The following is a 22,022-nucleotide window of genomic DNA, read 5'->3' as shown; positions in this document are numbered from 1 at the left end:
TAGAATATTATTATTTATCCATTAGTCTAAAGATTTTGGAATGTATTTTAAAGATAATTGTAGAGAAAGGAAATTATACCAAACTATAAAATTTCAAGTAACTTTCTAATTTAATAACCTTTATGCTAATTTTTTTTCTAGTTTGCCTAAAATTTTTATTAAATTCAGAATACTAAAATCATTTTATTGTATATATATTACCAGTCATTTCCCACTTAAACCATATTTTGACCTATCTTCCTCAATAATTTTATTGAGGAAGCAGAAGAGAGGAGTATGGGTTTTTGTTGAAGGATAAAATTTTAGAGTTATAATAGAAGATAGTCCTTGCTTTGGAGTTGCCTGTGTGATGAGTACTGATCAGGTCCCATATTTCTAGTGTAGCCCTCAAATCAGCTCCTTCCTCTTTGGGATAATTAACTCTTCATTTTGAAAACTTCACTCTCTTTATATTGTTTATACTGTTGTTTCCCAGAAATCTTCATGATAATTTGATAACTTACTGTATCATATGTTAGAGTATATAAAGCTACAGTACTTGTAACAGTTTGATTTTATCAATAATATGATAACAGCCAGACCAGTGAACAGAATCAGTTCGGAACACCTGGAAATTTATTATGTAACAAAGGAGATGTTTCAAATTAAGTAAGGAAACAAATTATTTGATCTAATAAAACACTGATATAACTAGTTATTTGGGGGGGAAAAGTTGAGTCCCTTTCCATTGCTTATAGCAAAACAAATTCCAGATGGATTAGGATTTAAATAATTTTTGAAGGCCATAAAAGGTAAAAGACTTTAGTGACTAATCCTGTTATTTGTGGTATGGAAGGATCTTTTAAATACAAAACCAAAGAAAGCAAGGACCTGAAAAGGAAAAAGATCAACATGTGTGACAGAAGTAAATACTTACATAAAAAAATTTTAAAGACAAACTAGTAAAGAATATTTGTAAAATAGATGATAGTATTCCTGTTATGTGAGGTCTTAAATTAAGGAGAATAAGAAAAACACTCTAGTAGAAAGCTCCCTAATAATCAAAAAGTAAGTTAAAATTGCCTGTCAGAGTGGCAAAAAAACCCTGACATGGACAAGGGTATAGACTTCCCAGGTGGCACTGTGGTTAAAGAACTCTCCTGCCAATGCAGGAGATGCAAGGGATGGGGGTTCAGTCCCTGGACAGGAAGATACCTGGAGTAGGAAACGGTAACCCACTCCAGTTTTCTTACCTGGAAAACTCCATGGACAGAGGAGCCTGGTGGACTACAGTCCATGGGGTCGCAAAGGCTTGGACACAACTGAGCACACACGCAGGTAGATTAACAAATGCCCTTAAACGATGTTAGTGGGCATGTAATTCGTACACCGTGCATAATTATATATAACAATTTTAAATGTGCGCCCTTTGGACTTCCCTGGTGGTACAGTGGATAGGAATCTTGCCTGCCAATGCAGGGGATGTGATTTCAGTCCGTAGTCCAGGAAGATTCCACGTGATACAGAACAACTAAGCCTGTGCGCCAAAACTGCTGAGCTCTCGTGCCACGACTAGTGAAACCCTCATGCTCTAGGACCCGAGAACCACAACTAATTGAGCCCGCATGCTCCAGCTACTGAAGCCCATGCTCCTAGATCCTGTGCTGTGCAACAAGAGAAGCCATTGTAATGAGAAGCCTGTGCACCGCAGCAAACAGTAATTCCCCCTTGCTGCAACTAGTGAAAGCCTGTGCATAGCAAATAAAATTAAATGTGTGCCCTTTGACCTAGTGACTAGGCATCCAGGAATTCCTTTTAAGAAAATAAATGACTATGTTAGCAAGCACATATGTCCATATGTAGTAAGTAAACAGTGTCCATAATGTAGAAAGTGATGAAAGCAGATTACAAAACAAATAATCCTATCTTTATGTACTTGTTTGTATATATGTTAAGTAAACATATATGAAATATGCATAAGGAAAACTTCTAAGAGTATATAGACCAGAAATAGTGGTTTTCTCTAGGAGCTGTGAATATAGATGATTGTCTTTACATTTTGGAACACTTTGATCCTTTTATGACAAGAATAGAAATTTTTAATTTTGAAAAAATAATTTTTTCAATGCTGGTTTCACATTGAATCAACAAACTTGGCAATAACTTTTGAAACCTAATGAAATATAGTAACCTCAAAAAAAGTGGTCATATTTGTGAGATAAAATTATGTACTGATTTTAAGTAATATTGTAAATTTTTCTTTTAAAAAGCACACTGAGTTTTGCGTGAGAGTTTTAAAACTGTTAAACATGGTTATTTTTACTTGATCCAGCATATTTTTTATGTTCCTTGGAAATAGAGACGTGAAAGCTGTTTTATGGCATTCTCTTCATTAAAATAAAAAAATGTTCTTAGATCCTGAACTTTTAATATTTTATATAAATTTTATTTTATTCTAGTTCTTTGAAGATTGACATTACATGCCTAGTATATGTTATAGCTTCATATTAATTACATATTTGATATAAATAGAGCAACCTTTTGGGAATCTACTGTCTACTATAATTTAGGATATAGTGATCCTAAATCCAGGTTCAGCTGCTACAGATAATTAAGGTATTTGTAGGCATATCTTAAAATTTACATTTATCAATTATCAGTGAACTAACCTTTTGGTCCCCTGTATTACAGGAATCATGGGTAAAGAAGGAAGACAAGCTGCAAGGAACAGTGACTATGCAATAGCTAGATTTAAATTTCTCTCCAAATTGCTTTTTGTTCATGGTCATTTTTATTACATTAGAATAGCTACTCTTGTACAGTATTTTTTTTATAAGGTGAGTTTAATTGAGATATTTTAGAGTTAATTGCTAACAGTATTTGAGATTTCAGTTTAAGGAATGTTATAAATATTACCATACAAATTAGTCTGAAATTTTTTTCTATAAGTCAAAATAATAGTCTATTGAATATACTTTTATTATTTTATCTTAAATCTAATGTGTACTCACACATTATAGAAATACACTGATTTGAAAGCAAATCAGTAGTTGCCTGAGGCCAAGAGTGTGAGTGATAGAATTGACTAGAAAAGTATATGATAGAACTTTGCTTGACAGAAAAGTTCTTTAACTTGATTGTGGTGGCGGTTACATGGATGTATGAATTTGTCAGGACACATAAAAATTCTCACTTATTTTATTCTATGCAGATTAGGACATGATTGGTTTGATTTATTGTTATTTTGTCCTGAACCAGTAGTAAATTTTAATTTTATCTCCACTATTATGATTTTAAGCAGAAGTTCTTAATCTTTTTCGGGCCATGAATGACCGGTAGTCTAGTAGTATAAACTACTCAGTATAGCGATTTTAGATGCTTAAAATAAAGTACATAGAATTACAAGGAAGCCAATTAGGTTGAAATATTGTTCTCTCTCTTGACCCTTTGGGCAAAGATAGGATTATTTGGAACCAATGTTAAGCTCCTCTGAATACCAAGACATTGATACATCAGAGTGTTCTGTGTTGCATGTATTTATGTAGTTGGTGGCTGCAGCCCAGTGAAAGAACACAGGGAGATTGCATGATGCTAATAGACGATGTTGGCGGTTTTTTCTTAGCTTATTATAACAACTTTTGCTGTGACCTGAGGCTTTTGTAATGGAAAGAGATTTTGATCACTCCATTTATTGTATTTTAAATATTTTTGCATTTTAAAGTAATTTTAGCCCTTTAAGTAAACCTTCCTAATTGTATTGTGTATGAAAAGTATTGAATAATAGTTATAAATTCAAAATTGTCATATTGTTTGGCAATGATAAGAGTCAAAGGTAATTTTATTCTGACATTTGCAGTGTTTCATAGACTACTTTTAGGCATTTTTTAATAAAATGGGATTCTTATTTTCCTATTTTGTATGGACAAGTTCTGATGGGCAGATCTACTTACCATATCAACTGAGATTATTTTCTGGACTGTTTAATAAAAGTCATTTTTAGAAATCATCTCTCATTTAGACTTAAATATTTCAGTTATTTCCATTTAATCTTGTTTTTCAGAATGTGTGCTTTATCACACCCCAATTTTTATATCAGTTCTACTGTTTGTTTTCTCAACAAGTAAGTAAATAGAATCTTTGTTTTATCCTTTTAGATAAAGAGTAAAGTATATGTGTTCAGGTTTTGTTAAATTCTTGGAGGGACTTTTTCTATTTTTCCTAGTTGTACAGATAACTAGCTAGACATAACTTTTCTTATAGTATATTTAATTAGCTTAGCGTCAGTATTTCTTTTTTCTGATTTTCAGTTTGAAGTGAGTGTGAATACCAAAAAATATTTTAACTGTGGATGCTTTTTTAAAAAAATAGATATTATTACTCCTAGTAGCTTATGAGAGGACTTTGCTATTTTCAACTTATGTATGAAGTGAAGTGAAGTCTCTCAGTTGTGTCCAGCTCTTTGCAACCTCGTGGACTGTAGCCCACCAGGCTCCTCCGTCCATGGGATTCTCCAGACAAGAATACTGGAGTGGGTTGCCATTTCCTTCTCCAGGGGATCTTCCCAACCCAGGGATCGAACCCAGGTCTCCTGTATTACAAGCAGACACTTTAACCTCTGAGCCACCAGGGAAGCCTCAACTTATGTATAGTACTTCTATAAAATTCATATCAAGCCAGGCCCCGTAATTGTTGGAAGATTACATCATTGTTTATTTTTTGACTCATAGAATTTTTTTTAGATTTGGAAGAAACATAGTGATTGAGTCCAGGGATGACATATAGGTTTCATCTCAGAAGGTAAATAATGAAATGGAGGTTCCAGGAGTGCTATATTAAAAAGGGTTCTGAAGCTACATGGCTATATGCTCAGAGGGAAAACTTTGTAATAGGTTAACAGTAGCTATAATGAACACTTGATGGATCTTTTCTTTGTACACATGTCACATAGAGAAGGAAACTGAAGTCCATAGAGATTAACTAACTAGCCCAAGATTACATAGTTAAGTTAATAACTAAACCATGCTTCTGACTACTTGAGCACCCTTCTCACATACCATACTCAGCATCTCTAATTGATCAAGACATTTGTTCTGATTTATTGAAAGTTTTAATTATCTTAGGTTTTTGGGTTTTTTTTTAATGAGTTTTTTCCTACCCTTAATCACCGTTTTCTCCTTTGTTTACAACCTGGAACTCTAAATCTGAGACACCTGCTTGGACATTGATTGCTAGTAAAATGTTCTACTTGGATGAAATAGAGAATGCTGTGAGAGCATGTGACAAGACTTAACCTATTTTGATTAGGTTTTCAGGGAATTTATAGTATAATCTGAGAGACAGTGTCAATGTTAATAAAAGCTATATGTGAAGAACAGGCAAAGTGCTAGCACTTAGTACCAACAGTAGCACATATAACTGTTTAGAAGAAGCAGCTATCATCAGGAATTTAAGCCAGTGTTTTTAAGTTTCTTGGATCATGGATTAAAGAAAGTGTAGGACTTAGGTGGGAAGACAAAGCTATGAAAGCAAAACTATATGTGTAGCACATCAAAGAAATAATAACAAGCCTAGGACACGTGTAAGAGAATTGTGTAAAATTGCATCACAGTGATCAAATTAGAATATCTTGAAATATAGATCCATCTGACTGTAATAGCAGAATCATGTGACATAACAAAATATTCCAGTTTCCACAAAGAATATAAATGTAGAAACATTATGTCTATATAAGAAACAAATTAGACTTATGAAAATGGATTCAGAGTAAACTGAAAATATCTAATTTTTATGGTGCTTCTTTGTAATTATATGAATAATAGTAATCTAGAGTCTACAAATTCCTACAAATTTCTCTTTCTAGACACTATATGACAGCGTGTACCTGACTTTATACAATATTTGTTTTACATCCCTGCCTATTCTGATATATAGTCTGTTGGAACAACATATAGACCCTCATGTATTACAGAACAAGCCCACCCTCTATCGGTAAGTGTTTTCCAATATTAAATGTTCATACCACCTCTTGCAACAAGTAGTACGTTGTATTTCAATAGTTACCCATTTTTAAAAATATCTTAAAAATAAGCAAGTATATCAGGCAATTTCTTGGTGATTAATGTCTTACTAAGGGAAATACTTAAGTTTTCGTATGACTTATAGGTGTTTAACATTGAAGAGAATATTTGAATGATTTTTCCAGTGTTTTTAGGAATGAATAGTGTCGTCCTCGGAATGCATTGAGCAGTTGCGTAATTGGCACTTACTGTTTTAAACCGACAATACTGTTTCATGGGCACACACACAAGTTATTCATTACTTAGTTGTCTCTAGAGTTCCTAAAAAATAGTTCGTGTTCTAGACCTGCCAAATTTATGGGTAGTAATTGATGCAAAATGCAGAATTGAGGCCATTAAATCCCATCCCAGGCCCCCTGGGTTTTTCCTTTCTCAGAACCAAGTAATCATAGATATATGGACTTAACTCAGGACTAACTTATGATTCCCACATTAACTTGACCTTTACACTTATAGAGATATTCAGTTATCCAGAAATGGCAGTAACTTATCTTGATTTCCCAGGATATCTAGGTCTGGGCTTGGCCCAAGATTGTGCTTAATTGTTTAGTTGTGTCTGACTCTTTGCAACGCCATGGACTATATAGCCCACCAGGCTCCTCTGTCCATGGGGATTCTCCAGGCCAGAATACTAGAGTGGGTTGCCATGCCCCGCTCCAGGGTATCTTCCCAACCCAGGGATTGAACCCAGGTCTCCCGCATAGCAGGAGGATTCTTTATCATCTGAGCCACCAGGAAAGCCCAGGAATACTGGAGTCGGTAGCCTATCCCTTCTCCAGGGGATCTTCCTGGCCTATGAATTGAACCAGGGTGTCCGTCATTGCAGGTAGATTCTTTAGCAGCTGAGCTACCGAAGCCCTGACTCAAGATTGGCATAGACTTTTCTTCTCATAATAGCTGTTGATAGATGTGAACTCAGTTAGGAACCTTAGTGCTGAACCTAGCTCACATGACTCCACCATAAAGAAATAATCATGGCTGAGTTATAACAGAATGTAACAGAATTTGACAGAGGGAATTCCCAGGCAGTCCAGTGGTTAGGATTCTAGGCTTTCACTACTAGGGGGCCAGGTTCAATCCCTGGTCAGGAAACTTAAGATCCCATAATGCACACATTATGGCCACAAAAAAGTAAATAACAAAGAAATAGCAACTTTACACAATTAAACTGAAGAATTATGCCCATATCATATTTCCTTATCAAATGAAAAATTGTATTTGAATATGTTATGAGAATTGTAAGCTATTACACAGCTGTATGATTTACAAGCAGTGGTTTGTAAATTAGGTGTTGTTCTTTCTGCTAAAATTTGTAAGCAATTTGAAATTAAAAAGCCATCTTGTTTTTTAATTATCAAATTGTAATAATTATTTAGTAGGTAAATAATAAATCCTGATTTTTTTTTTCCTCTTTTTTTTAAATTTGCAGAGACATAAGTAAAAACCGTCAATTAAGCATGAAAACATTTCTTTATTGGACCATCTTGGGTTTCAGTCATGCCTTTATTTTCTTTTTTGGATCCTATTTTCTCATAGGGAAAGATACATCTCTGCTTGGAAATGGCCAGGTAAAATATACAGTTTTTTACAGAATGTTTTTAATAATTAATGTAGTTTGGCTTTTGATAACTTTCTGTCATAAAAAATAAAGTAAAATTACATTTAAGTTATAAAGTTGTATATATTAAAATGCAATTATTAAAAGGTTTTAACTTATTTTTAATCAAATTTCATATAAATGAAAATTAAAACAGAAAGGCAGTGCAGTGTAATTTTAATGTGAATCTCAAGTTACCTAAGTAGTTTTGCGGGTTCAAAAATTAATTCATATAAGGGGATACATTCATGCCACTGCATGCTGTTCACTTCAGGATTGTGTTTTAACAATAGCTACTGTTAATTTAGTACTTAATATTGTGCTCAGTGCTTTAGGTACTGCATTTCCATTAATCCTCACAGTAATTCTGTTGGAACGATACTATTACTTGGCTTTTGCAAATGAGAAATAGAGACAATGTCTAGGGTTTTGCTTTTAAATGGATGGGTTGGGGTTTTTTTTTTTTTTTTTGGTATGCCTAAAAAGTGCTGCTGTGCTCTTAAGTGCACACCAGCAATCCTGAAGATGTCAAGTTACAGTTTAGAATGGCCATATTTCTGAAATGTAAACTTGGAAAGGAGTACCACACAGTTTGTTGCTTCTGTGTCCTGACTGGAATGCTCATGTTCAGAGATGCTTTGCAGAACTCGGCCTCTCTCTCTAGGTTTAACTAGATAGGTTAGGAAGAAAAGAAATGACAGCTGTAGTCCTGTGATAGACTGAAAATACTTGTCACCTTTAGTTTCTGTTTTCTGTTGGCAGTACTTAAGAACTCCAAAATATATTTGCAGTTGGGAGAATATGACGTTTTATCTGTGCAACAAACATTTATTGAGGACCAGCCATTCCCATGTACTATACTAGTGCCTGGATTTATGAGAGAAACTAACACTCGGTTATGGAGCTTAGAGTCTTGTGAGAGATACCGGAAATGAGCAATTGAAATAACACAATATTCAAGAGCATAAAGGAAATGGATTTCAGTTTTTGGCTTTAACCATGCAAATCCCTTTAAGATGTAGAATAGGAACATACATATTTTTGCCACTTTTTTTTTTTTTACTACTTAAAATAATTTATTAAAGTAAATGGATCCTTGCACAAAAATCCACTGCATTTTTATATACCACCAGCAGTCAATTAGAAAGTATCAATTTTTAAAAGTATCATGCAATGAGAAAAGTATCAACAATGAAAAATAATGGACAAAAGTGTCAACAACAAAAAATAAAGCAACTAGGAATAAATGTAAAGTGAAAGAAAGAAAGAAAGTGAAGTTGTTCAGTTGTGTCCAACTCTTTGCTACTCTGTGGACTGTAGCCCGCCAGGCTCCTCTGTCCATGGGATTCTCCAGGCAAGAATACTGGAGTGGGTTTCCATTTCCTTCTCCATTATCGCCACTTTTGAGGACATGCTTAGCCAGGTTTGGAAAAATGTATGAATCTAGTTTGTGTAGCATGAATGTTATAGCACTTCCCCCAAGTAATTTTATTGAAATTTTTTCCTCTGTGCCAGGTATATTCCATGTAACAACAATCCTATATCAGGAAAATATATGTTACTTTTTTCATATTAGAAAAGTAATCTCAAGAAACTTGCCTCAAGTCACATAGTAAATAAATTGCAAAAGTATAATTCAATATTATATAATTGATATATAATAGTCTATATAGACTATTATAATAGTCTATATAATATAGACTATTATATCCTATATTATACAGTATAAATCTGTATAATGTCAAAGCCTATATGCTTTGCCATGATCCTAAATTCTGTTGAGAAACAATTATTAGCCTGGTACACTTCTGTGCAGTATTACAAGGACCATCAAATATATATATATTTATTCATTTGCCTGTGCTAGGTCTTGGTTGCTGCTCACAGGCTTTCTTTAGTTGCAGTGAGCAGGGGCTACTCTAGCTTCAGTGCACAGGCTTCTCATTGTGGTAGCTTCTCTTGTTGCGGAGCAGGGGCTCTAGAGTGTGGTCTTAGCAGTTGTGGCCCATGAGCTTAGTTGCATCTTTGCATGTGGGATCTTCTTGGACTAGGAATCGAACCTGTGTCCCTGCATTGGCAGGCAGATTCCAAACCAGTGAATCACCAGGGAAGTTTAGTCACCAAATATATGGATGAACATGCCCATTTCCACCAAAAACACTGGGCTGAAAATGGGACAGAATAAAGAGGGGGAAAAGTTGAAAAAGGAAGATGTCATTGGATTAAAAGGAAGTTAAAGAGATCTCTTTTGTGCTAGTTACTTTTCTTCTGATTTTGAAATACTGTATCAGAAATATACAAAAATAAAAAATAAAACCACCTGTTCTCCTTGTACCCAACTGTAATTATTCCTATCATTTTTACATATTTCTGTTATTTTTTCATTAATCTCAGAATTTATATCCTCTTATTTCTCAATAACCTTATCATCATTTCTCCCTTAATATTGCCTCAGTGATTTTTCTTATTATTAAAAATGCTTCAAAAATATTTTTTCATAGCTGCATAATATTTAGTTCAGTTCAGTTGCTCAATCATGTCCAACTCTTTACGACCCCATGAACCACAGCATGCCAGGCCTCCCAGTCCATCACCAACTCCCAGAGTCCACCCAAACAGATGTCCATTGAGTCGGTGATGCCATCCAGCCATCTCATCCTCTGTTGTCCCCTTCTTCTCCTGCCCTCAATCTTTCCCAGCATCAGGGTCTCTTCAAATGAATCAGCTGTTCCCGTCAGGTGGCCAAAGTATTGGAGTTTCAGCTTCAACATTCAGTCCTACCAATGAACACCCAGGACTGATCGCCTTTAGGATGGACTGGTTGGATCTCCTTGCAGCCCAAGGGACTCTCGAGTCTTCTCCAACACCACAGTTCAAAAGCATCAGTTCTTCAGCGCTCAGCTTTCTTTATAGTCCAACTCTCACATCCATACATAACCACTGGAAAAACCATAGCCTTGACTAGATGGACCTTTGTTGACAAAGTAATGTCTCTGCTTTTGAATATGCTATCTAGGTTGGTCATAACTTTTCTTCCAAGGAGTAAGCGTCTTTTAATTTCATGGCTGTAGTCACCATCTGCAGTGATTTTGGAGCCCATTACATGGCATAAATTATTTAAGAATATTACAGTTTCTATTTGCTTCTAGTTTTTAGTGACTTTTAAAATTAAATCTTGAACATGCTTTATATGAAAGAAAAAATCTTAATGAAAGGTAAATTGTTGGCCCTTTGATGTAAAAGTGTTTTTGTTTTTGTTTTTGTTTTTTACCACTAGTTAACTACCATTTTTTTAACTCAAATTGTATATCATTAAGTTCCTTCCCCTTTTAGCCTACCGGTTCTATCACTCAGATATATGCCACTAGAAATTAATCTACCACTCCCTGCCACCAGTACTAGTAGATACAGTGGGAAAGAGGCATATGTTACAGTCAGATTGGATTCACATCCGAGCACCTGAAGTTATCATTTGAGTGATTTGGGATGAGTTAGTTAACCTCTCTGAGACTCAGTTTCCTCCATCAAAATTAGGAGCTTACTTACTACCTTATAGGTTTGCTGTGAGGAATAAATGATATATGTAGGGTATTAGGCATAGTGGCTAGCATACAGAAGTACTCAATTTTCAGAGTATTACTTGTTATTATTACTACCAAGTCTTTTTACTGAAGACCTTGCCCTACCCAATCCCACCTAGCCTACTTCTACCACAAACTCTCTCTTTAACTGTGTAAGTTAACTGCCCTTGCTGGCTCTCTCAGAACATGCAACATTCATTTCTAGAGTTCAAAGCCATTTCTATGTCTCCTCTCTAGAATGCTGTTGCCTCTTTCTCTTATGACTGTCTATTTTTCAGGGTTCAGCCTAGGTTATAATTTTGAGGAAGAAAAACCTTCTTGTATTTTTTACTACTAAACTTTTTTTTTTTTACTGTTTATAATTTTAATTTCTCTTTCATACTATACATGTCATCAGCTGTTGAAACCTAATCATCAAATGATAAGAGCTCTGTGTTAAGATAGAAATATACTATTTTATATTTGTATTCCACAGAGAAGTCAGTATCTTTATTTTAATTCAGATGATTTAACCACTGTAATTACCAATCAGGTCATTAAAGACACATATGCAGTTTAATTCCTAACAGTAGATATAGATTTATTTTAATGAAAGCTTGCATGATTGAAATGTCTTTGATTATCTAGTTCATTGCATAATTTCCTTGTATATTCTCTTATTCATGAGAATATTTAAAGCACTAATAATACTCCAATCAATAGGAAATTATCCATATACAGAGAACAAAAAAATATATGTTGCTTCTTATGGTATCATCCAACAATTGGTCAATATTTAAAATGAATAATAAAGAGAGAGTTTGTATTGGAGAACTGTACAACTGATTAACTCTATAGAAGGTAATTGTCTCATAGATCAATGTATAGTTAAGTTAAACCAGTTACAAAATTGGAAGAAGTTATATTTTTTACTATTTCTACTTCCTGGCCTCCTCTTCTCCCTTGAATGTACTCCTGTGGGACTTTTCCCCCAAAGCACTCCCATCCAAACCATGGTCTCTATGGTCAACAGCACCCATTTTATTGCTAATCCAAGAGCATGCCTCAGCCCTTATGAACCCAAACACTGGGTACACTTTATGAAGCCTTCCTGCCTGCCACAATATCTTCTCTCAGTCTCTATAAGTTACTTTGGCTTCATTACCAACTATTCCTTTTCAGTCTTTCAGGGACCATAGTAGCTGCCTTCTTCCTGCTTCCATTCTTTCCCTTCCTACTATCCATTCTCTGCACAGCAGCCCAGGTGATCTTAAAAAATGAAAAAAAATTTGGACTACCTCTTGGACTGTATTTCCTACCACCTTCCCTTTTAGTCACTCTGGTTATCTTGCTCCTTCAGACTAATTTATTCCTGCATTAGGACTCTGTGCTTGTTCTTTCTCTGCCTATATTCTTTTTCCTCATGTGTTCATGTGGCTGAATCTCTTAATTCCTTCAGGTCTCCTGAACTATCACTGGTTTGACTCAGACTTTCTAGACCACTCCAGTAAAATCCTGTCCCTCTGACTTTCCGTTACTTCCCGACCCCTTACTCTACATTTATTTTTCTTCGTGGTGCCTGCCTCTACCTGAAAGTATATATTTTTAAGTTTATTTTCTGCCTTTTCTACTGTGCAAGCTCCATGAGGTCAGGAATGTTACATTATTACTGCTTCATTCCCCAAGGTTTAGAATGGCACTTGGAATGGAATAGATTCTCAGTTATTATTTCTTGATTGGCTTTACAAGTGAATAATGAATCATCTTCTTTAATTCGAAATATATGGTTGGCATTATTAAATAATTAGGTAGCAAATTAAGTTAAAAGAAGTGAGTAAAAAAACCCAAAACATTGTGATAGAAAATGTTTTGAGCATTTGTCTCTTCCGAGCAGGAGCAGATCCAGGTTTAGTAGAGTAGTCTAAACCTTACTCATTTTGGCAGGCCCTCTTTAAGTGAAAAAAACATAAAACTGTAAGTGCAAACATAAGTATATGTGAAAATGATTGTGAGTGACATAAATAGGTTCTATTTAACACAAGCCAAAAAAGCCCAACTCAACTTCTCTTTAGCTAGATCCCCAAATCCTCTCTGCCACTCACCTCATCACCAGTTAAACTAAATTCAAGGGGAAATCAGAGGGAAATGGTCTTAAGTTATTGCTGCAGTTGAAATAAACTACTTTGCTAATTTACCCAAAAAAGAGAATGTGAATTTGTTTTCTACAGCTCCCTCTAGGTCCTTAAATGCTCAAATTTTAAATCATCCTCTGCTTCAAAGGAAGATACACATAATTAGCCCCAATCTGGGCCCAGTAAAACCAGATACTGAGAGGTAGATATGTGTGGTTGATACCATTTCCAGGCCCAGGTGGCCTGACTGCATTAATTACCTGTTTCCATATCACTGAAAGAGGAGCTGGCATTCTTGAGAGCCAAATTGAGTGATACAATGGTTTTTCAGTATTCTAAGTCATTTCTAGAGATGATAAAAGCAGGAAAAGTCAATATGACTTTTCCATTATTTTCCTCTTGACAAATAAGTCCCCAGAATACCCTCAAATAAAGGGATATTAATGTTTCATTGTTGATTGTAAGAGCCATTATTTATTGCTTACTTTTTTACCTTTTAAGCTATTTGTTTTTTAATTGAAGTGTAGTTAACATATTGTCAGTTTCACATGTATAGCATAGTGTTTCAGTTGTATGTATACATATATATATTCTTTTTCAGATTCCCATTATAGATTATTATAAGATCCCTATGCTATACAGTAGGTCCTACTGTTTACCTGTTTTATATATAGTAGGGTATATATGTTAATCCCAAACTTCTAATTTTATCTTTGTTAATCCAAAACTTCTAATTTATCTTTGTTAATCCAAAACTTCTAATTTATCTTCTCTTCCCACCCAACCCTGCTATCCCCTTTGGTAACATAAGTTTGTTTTCTGTGTCTGTGAATCTGTTTCTGTTTTATAAACAATTTCATGTATATCTTTTTTTTTTAAGATTCTGTGTATGTGATGTCATATGATATTTGTCTGACTTTCTTCACTTAATATGATAATCTCTGGGTGAATCCATGTTACCAAAAATGGCGTTATTTCATTATTTTTTTATGGCTGAGTAATATTCCATTGTGTATATACACCACAGCTTTATTCATTCATCTGTCAGTGGACATTTAGGTGGTTTCTATGTTCTTGGCTATTGTAAATAGTGCTGCTATGGACATTGGGGTTCATGTAGTGTTTTCAAAGTAGTTTTCTCTGGTTATAAGCCCAGGATTGGGATTGCAGAATCATATGGTAACTGTTTTTAGCTTTTCAAGGACTATTATTCTCCATAGTGGCTGCTGCTGCTAAGTCGCTTCAGTCATGTCTGACTCTGTGCGACCCCATAGACGGCAGCCCACTAGGCTCCTCTGTCCCTGGGATTCTCCAGGCAAAAATACTGGAGTGGGCTGCCGTTTCCTTCTCCAGAGTGGCAGCATTAATTAAATTCCCACCAGAAGTATAGGAGAGTGCTGGCATGCTGGCTTTTTGTTGCACTGTGTGGGCTTTCTCTGGTTGCGGAGCATGGGCTCTAGATCGCAGGCTCAGTGGTTGCAGCATGCAGGCTTAGTTGCCCCTAGGCATGTGTGGGATCTTATTTCCTGGACCAGGGATTGAACCCACATCCCCTGCATTGGAATGCGTGTTTTTAACCAGGGAACCACTAAGGAAATCCTTCTGTAGACTTTTTAATAATGGCTAGTTTGGCAGTGTTAGGGGATTCCTCATTTTATGAAATTTTGATTTGCATTTCTCCTGTAATTAGTAATATTGAACAATTTTTAATATGCCTGTTGACCATCTGTGTGTTTTCTTTAGAGAAATGTCTATAATAGGTCTTCTGCTCATTTATTTTTTTTTTTTAATAATTAAGCTGTATGAGCTTTTTGTATATTTTGGAAATTAACCCCTCATCTGTAGCATCATTTGCAAATATTTTCTCCCACTTCATAAGTTGTCTGTTTGTTTTGTGGATGGTTTCCTTTGCTGGCAAAAGCTTTTAAGTTTAGTTAGGTCCCATTTGTTTATTTTTGTTTTTATTTCTATTACTGTAGGAGATAGATCCAAAAGTACATTCCTGCATTTTATGTCAGAGTGTTCTGCCTATGTTTTCTTCTAGGAATTTTATGTTTAGGTCTTCAAGGTTTCTTTAGATTTTATTTTTTTATATCGTGTTATAGTGTTAGGGAATGTTCTAACTTCATTATTTTACATGTAACTGTCCAGTTTCCCAGCACCACTAATTGAAGAGGTTGTCTTTTCTCCATTGTATATTTTTGCCTCCTTTGTCATAGATTAATTAGACCGTTGGTGCATGGGTTTATTTCCAGGCTTTCTGTCCTGTTCCACTGATCTGTGTATCTGTTCCACTGATCTATATATGTCTGTTTTTGTGCCAGTATCATACTGTTTTGATTACATTAGCTTTGTAGTATAGTCTGAAGTCAGGGAGCATGATTCCTCCAGCTTCTCAAGCTTATTTTGGCTATTCAGGGTCTTAAGCACTGAGTTTATCATTTATTTTGAATTACTTAGATAAGTTTTATTGCCATTGGAACCTATTTGTTTTTAAATGACTGGTCTTTTAAATAGTTTTTTTTTTTAACCAATGGTAAAGATTGTGACTATTTGGTGACCTAAATTGACATAAAGTTCTGGTTATGCTCTTATTTGTGGAAATTAAATCCTGATACTCTGTGGGGAATCTGCAAATCTGCATTTTTAATAGGAGAAGGCATTGGCACCCCACTCCAGTATTCTTGCCTGCAAAATCCCATGGGTGGAGAAGCCTGGTAGGCTGCAGTCCATGGGGTCGCTAAGAGTCAGACAGGACTGAGCAACTTCACTTTCACTTTCACTTTTCACTCCACTGTTCTTGCCTGGAGCATCCCAGGGATGGGGGAGCCTATGGGATCACACAGAGTCGGACACAACTGAAGTGACTTAGCAGTAGCAGCAGCATTTTTAATAAATCTTAGTCAGTTTTGGCTAAAAAGCCCAGGGCAATACTATCTGACTGGCATTAGCTGCATTTTTACATGGAGTCCTTTGAGTCATTCCACCAGCCATTACCTTTCAAGTGTTGGTTTTGTGTATAAATTTCTTTTTACTTGATCTTTCTATGCTGTGTCCAAAATACAGTGGCAGGTATTCTCTTGTGACTTTTGACTGGAGTGGTTTCAGAAAATAATTATAATTGAACAGGGTTTATTATCGTATTTACTGTGTGACAGGAGTAAAGCAGTTACTAACAGCTGTATCAGTTCAGTTCAGTTGTTCAGTCGTGTCTGACTCTTTGTGATCCCATGAATCACAGCACTCCAGGCCTCCCTGTCCATCACCAACTCCTGGAGTTCACTCAAACTCAAGTGCATTGAGTCGGTGATGCCATCCAGCCATCTCATCCTCTGTCGTCCCCTTCTCCTGCCCCCAGTCCCTCCCAGCGTCAGTCTTTTCCAATGAGTCAACTCTTCGCATGAGGTGGCCAAAGTATTGGAGTTTCAGCTTCAGCATCAGTCCTTCCAAAAAACCCAGGACTGATCTCCTTTAGGATGGACTGGTTGGATCTCCTTGCAGTCCAGGGGACTCTCAAGAGTCTTCTCCAACACCACAGTTCAAAAGCATCAGTTCTTTGGCGCTCACCTTTCTTCACAGTCCAACTCTTACATCCGTACATGACTGCTGGAAAAACCATAGCCTTGACTAGATGGACCTTTGTTGGCAAAGTAATACCTCTGCTTTTCAATATACTATCTAGGTTGGTCGTAACTTTCCTTCCAAGGAGTAAGCGTCTTTTAATTTCATGGCTGCAGTCACCATCTGCAGTGATTTTGGGGCCCGAAAAGATAAAGTCTGACCCTATTTCCACTGTTTCCCCATCTATTTCCCATGAAGTGATGGGACCAGATGCCATGATCTTCGTTTTCTGAATGTTGAGCTTTAAGCCAACTTTTTCACTCTCCTCTTTCACTTTGATCAAGAGGCTTTTAGTTCCTCTTCACTTTCTGCCGTAAGAGTGGTGTCATCTGCATATCTGAGGTTGTTATTTCTCCCGGCATTCTTGATTCCAGCTTGTGCTTCTTCTAGCCAGTGTATAATTCTCACTAAAAACTATCTGTGCCACACAACTTCAAACCTGTCTTTGAGTTTCCCATCTGATAATGTTATCCAAAGGATGATTTACATAATAAACATAATAATGCTTTATGGTATTTCTTCTCATTCTCCTTTAACTGATTTTACATGTACCTGATGTAAATGATGCAAGTGATTTTCAGTAAAGAATGTGGTTATTCTTTGCATCACTTCTGTTTCAGCATTATTTTAACATGTAATACAATACTAGTTTGTTCTTTATGTTTTAGATGTTTGGAAATTGGACATTTGGCACCTTGGTCTTCACAGTCATGGTTATTACAGTCACAGCAAAGGTATGATACAGAAATTAGCACGTTTTGTCTATAGAGTTCTAATTTTCTTCTTGTTTTTAGTGATATAGTTTTTCTTTTTAGTCATGAATAATTTCATGGATGGCTAGTTTGATAATTCATTTTAATTTTTGTCAAATTCATTTTTTAATTCATTATTTTGGAAAGCCTCAGCTGATTTTTCTAGTCAAAGGGAAGTTAACTCCTCAATACCCACCTGTGAAATTATGCTTCTCTCTATGTAATGCAAGATAACACAAGCTGGTTTAGCCCATGGAATTCATAAAGTACTCATGAAATTTTAATGCTGCTTTCTCACAGATGAAAAATAGTATAAACTTGAAATTGTTCAGTTTCATACTAGGAACCTTTCATTAATATTTGTCTTCTGAGGGACTTTGCCATAGGAACATTTTAGTCACTTATTCTTCGGTTTTATCTGAGAAGTTAAAGATTTATTAATTTACATTAAGGATTTTTTAATTTATTTTTTTAGATGGCTTTGGAAACTCATTTTTGGACCTGGATCAATCATCTTGTTACGTGGGGATCTATTTTATTCTATTTTGTGTTTTCTTTGTTTTATGGAGGAATTCTCTGGTGAGTTACTATATTGTATTTTAATTATATTGATTCAACTCTAATAAATATTTATTATGATAGGTTATATTATGAACAAATTCTGCTCAGAATAGTTTTAAGACCCTATCCTGATAAGAAATTTAGTTCTTTCAGTTGATCTTACTAATAAGGAAGAAGAAACTAACAATTACTCTATCTAATCTACTGCATTCTAGTGTTTTACCTGAGATATTACATTGATTCATCACAATAATCTTATTATCCCTTTTTTTTCTATTTGAATACTGAACTCTTTAAGATCACAAAGGTTAAAAATAGGATTTACTTGAAAATTATTGTTCTTAATGCTAACCATAGTATTGATACCTCTAAATTATTACTAATGTATATAATATGTCACATAGAACCATTAAAGATTCATGAAGAAGTTAACTTTATCTCTGAAAAGTAAATAGTGTGCTCTATCTTCATTGCTAAAATCAGACATTCAGTTTCTCTGATAGATCAAAAATGAATGCTTATCCTAAAGAATCCTAAAATTCTTTGATAAGTCATGGACAGCTGAAGTCTCTGAGTTAGAGTATTTATATTACATTGCCTCCTGTGTCTGCAAAATATTACAAAAAGCAGGTAAAAAACTTGGATTGGCTATACATTAACTTTCATTAGGATTATAAAAGGATGCTCATGACTGTCATTTGCTTTTAATCCTCTTTTATTTCTTCATTTCTTCATTTTCCCATATTGCTTTGAAGTGATATGTACAAAACCCCAAAAATGGTATCTTGACAAAACCTATTACTATGTAGAACTAATATTTGTGAGTACATTTATGTTAAAATAAGTATATAGAGAAGATCCTCTAACTAGAGCTTTTCAACCTAAAATTTTGGTTATCAACTTTACAGTTGCTTAGTAGAAAACATTTTGTTACATACTCTTTCTTGCTTTTTTTTAACCTCTTAAGTCTGTATTACTACATAATTCTTTGGATTTCCTACCACTGGGATAGAATAAGTCAACTACTTGCCACTTTCCTAATTATAAAAACTATGGTTGTCATTCAAGTGAATTAAATTGTATTTTATTTTTGACAATGAAAGTGTATCACATTTTATTAGTTAATTAAATTACATTGATTCAAAATTTTGGACATTTTACCTCTGTATACCTAAAATTGTAACCTTCGAAAATAGTGGGTTTACTTAATGTCTTGATTTAAGAATCTGTCTTGTCAGTTTTTTCTTTCATTAAGCCCACTTTCTTTGCAGGCCATTCTTGAGCTCCCAGAATATGTACTTTGTATTTATTCAGCTCCTATCCAGTGGTTCTGCTTGGTTTGCCATAATCCTCATGGTTGTTACATGTTTATTTCTTGATATTGTGAAAAAAGTATTTGACCGACAGTTCCATCCTACAAATATTGAGAAGGCACAGGTAACCACATTTTATACACAGTACCTTTTTAATTAGGAGTCTTTCATGAATAGTTGTCATTATAATTTGCTCCTATTAGAAAATAGTAAATTAACTATTCCTGTATCAAGTGTTTTGCAGTATAAATGTTGTTAAATGTGATAATGTTAAAGTTGTATTAAGTTTTTGACTCCTGAAAAATTATAATTTAAAAAATGTTATAGAAGTAGATTAGAAATATAAAACTATCAAGTCATATCCAAATAATATCTTAAGTAATATCACAGCATTCTATCAAATATATATAATTGGGATATATATCCATGTCTTTAGAATCATTAGAATTTCAGTAGTACTTCTTTAGGTTATGTTGTTGGTCAACAGAAGAAAGATATAGTTCTTTAACCTAAATAACTTCTACACAATGGATTTTTACAAAATATTTCTCTCATTGAATACTCACTAAAGTACTTAAACTACAACAGATATTAACAGTGTTTACATAGTGTTTAAGAATATGTTCTTAAGGACCTGATAGTTGTGGGTTCAAAATCCTCATTCTACACTGGGTAGCTCTGACTTTAAGTCTCAGTTTCCTCATGGGTCAAATTATGACAGAAATGTCTATTTCATTGCATTTGTAATGAAGATTAAATGAAATAATTAATATTCAGACAAAGTGGATGCTCAAGAAATAAAAGCTATTTGGTTGAATATACTGTCTTTGTAATTTGACTTGTACCTGGAAATACTAGTTTGGGCATTGAATATATATCCTCAGGAACACATTCTAATCAACTGCTATGCCCCTGTAAACACAAAGTTTATTAATTGTTTAATTGCACATGGGGGGATGGGGGCAGGGGTTGTTGTTTTTGCATGTCTGTTTTATGCAAAGCAAATTTTGTTTAAATTTTGGAAATTTAGTTGTGTGTTAATGCTACGAATAAGTGCTTCCTAAGTATTTAGGGATTTGTTAGCCTTCTTAAATAGTATATGGTTTTAATTTCAATTGATTATATTAGCATTTCTTTAGTATTTACTTGCTTTGGTCCCTCAATTCTAGCCAGTATACATTTTAACACCTTTGAAGCAGTGTAGGCATTTGAAGCCTGACAGACTTAATTCAAATACTGTTTTAACCATAGAATGTATATTCTTAATCAAGTCACTTCCTTAAGCCTCAGTTTCTTCCTATATGAAATCAGAATAATAATTACTACCTTGCTTGATTGTTAGACAGTTAATATGAAGCACCTGGGTCTGTATATAGTACGTCCTCAATAAGAACAAATTATAAGAATGATTTGGATGCTGCTCTAATACTGATCTTCAGCTGGGGCTGAAAAAATTTGCATAATCTGATTACTGTGTCTGCCTATGCATTTATCTATATCCAAATATGGACAAACTTTTCCACTGTGCAAGATACTACTTAAATGTATATCAGAAAGGTTTGCCTTTTTTCTAAGCTTCAGAGATATTGTTGATAATAGAATACTGCTTTTAATATATTGACTATTATACTTTTTCTAGACCTTTATGAAGAACATTTTTTTCTTGTCTGCTTGCCTAAAGTTATATTTCACCAAAATAGATTAATGACATCACTTAAAAACTTAAATTTTTATAAAAGTAAATAATCAGAATTATTTACATTTATACTTGGAAATTTTCTTTAGGCAGAGTATTTACATACTTAAATCTTTCAAAGAGATTTCTTAATGACAATATAGGATGATAATGTTAGTCCTGATTATTTTTATAGGCCTCTTTTTAAAGGATTACACAGGAAGTATTTGATACCTTAAGATGGACCCTTAAACAAGAAAAAGTTAAAAGTGCTTTATATTTTGGTTCTTTTACCATGGGTTAGTTGATTTAAAAAATGGAGTTAAGAAATCAATCATTTTTCTATGTCTGAAAGCCAGTATAATCTCCCTTTTTACCCCCACTAAATTTCTTTTAAATTATGTGACTGGGTGTTCATCTGGGGTCTGATCTAAAGAGAAGAAGAATGTGTATACGTGTAAAACTGTGTCCCTTTGCCATTCAGCAGAGATTGGCCCAACATTGTAAATCAATTGTACTTTCGTAAAAAATGAACATATACGAATAAAAAGGAAATCTCTACTTTCACTCAGGGATTTTTCCTAGCCTGTGGGGGATTTTCCTGTTTTGGTTAGTATATGGTCCTTCAAATCCCATGTGTGATGTTATTCTTTTCCTATAGTCAGTAATTTTTATTGTTTCAGACTTGTACTGTCACTTCTAATTTCAAATGATAAAATTATTAGAAAGCTGTCAGTTCCTTACTTCATTTTGCT

General features: G+C 34.5%; 1 protein-coding gene across 6 annotated transcripts in view; it reads left to right on the top strand.

Annotated features, from left to right (window-relative positions):
• The window catches only part of ATP11B (ATPase phospholipid transporting 11B (putative)), a 111,782-nt gene that overhangs the window by 71,020 nt on the left and 18,740 nt on the right, over positions 1–22,022 (top strand). For all 6 annotated transcript variants that reach the window (XM_015092532.4, XM_042234015.2, XM_015092535.4 and 3 more), the window contains 7 exons: positions 2,671–2,816; positions 4,040–4,099; positions 5,840–5,967; positions 7,486–7,624; positions 17,635–17,700; positions 18,194–18,297; positions 19,551–19,716. In XM_015092532.4, the coding sequence (XP_014948018.2) occupies positions 2,671–2,816; positions 4,040–4,099; positions 5,840–5,967; positions 7,486–7,624; positions 17,635–17,700; positions 18,194–18,297; positions 19,551–19,716 (809 nt within the window). The remainder of the gene's footprint in view (positions 1–2,670; positions 2,817–4,039; positions 4,100–5,839; positions 5,968–7,485; positions 7,625–17,634; positions 17,701–18,193; positions 18,298–19,550; positions 19,717–22,022) is intronic.

The sequence above is a fragment of the Ovis aries genome, chromosome 1, assembly GCF_016772045.2.
Source record: "Ovis aries strain OAR_USU_Benz2616 breed Rambouillet chromosome 1, ARS-UI_Ramb_v3.0, whole genome shotgun sequence".
Classification (NCBI taxonomy): domain Eukaryota; kingdom Metazoa; phylum Chordata; class Mammalia; order Artiodactyla; family Bovidae; genus Ovis; species Ovis aries.
Note: the sequence above shows the minus strand (reverse complement) of the source record. Positions and strands in the feature narration are given on the sequence as shown.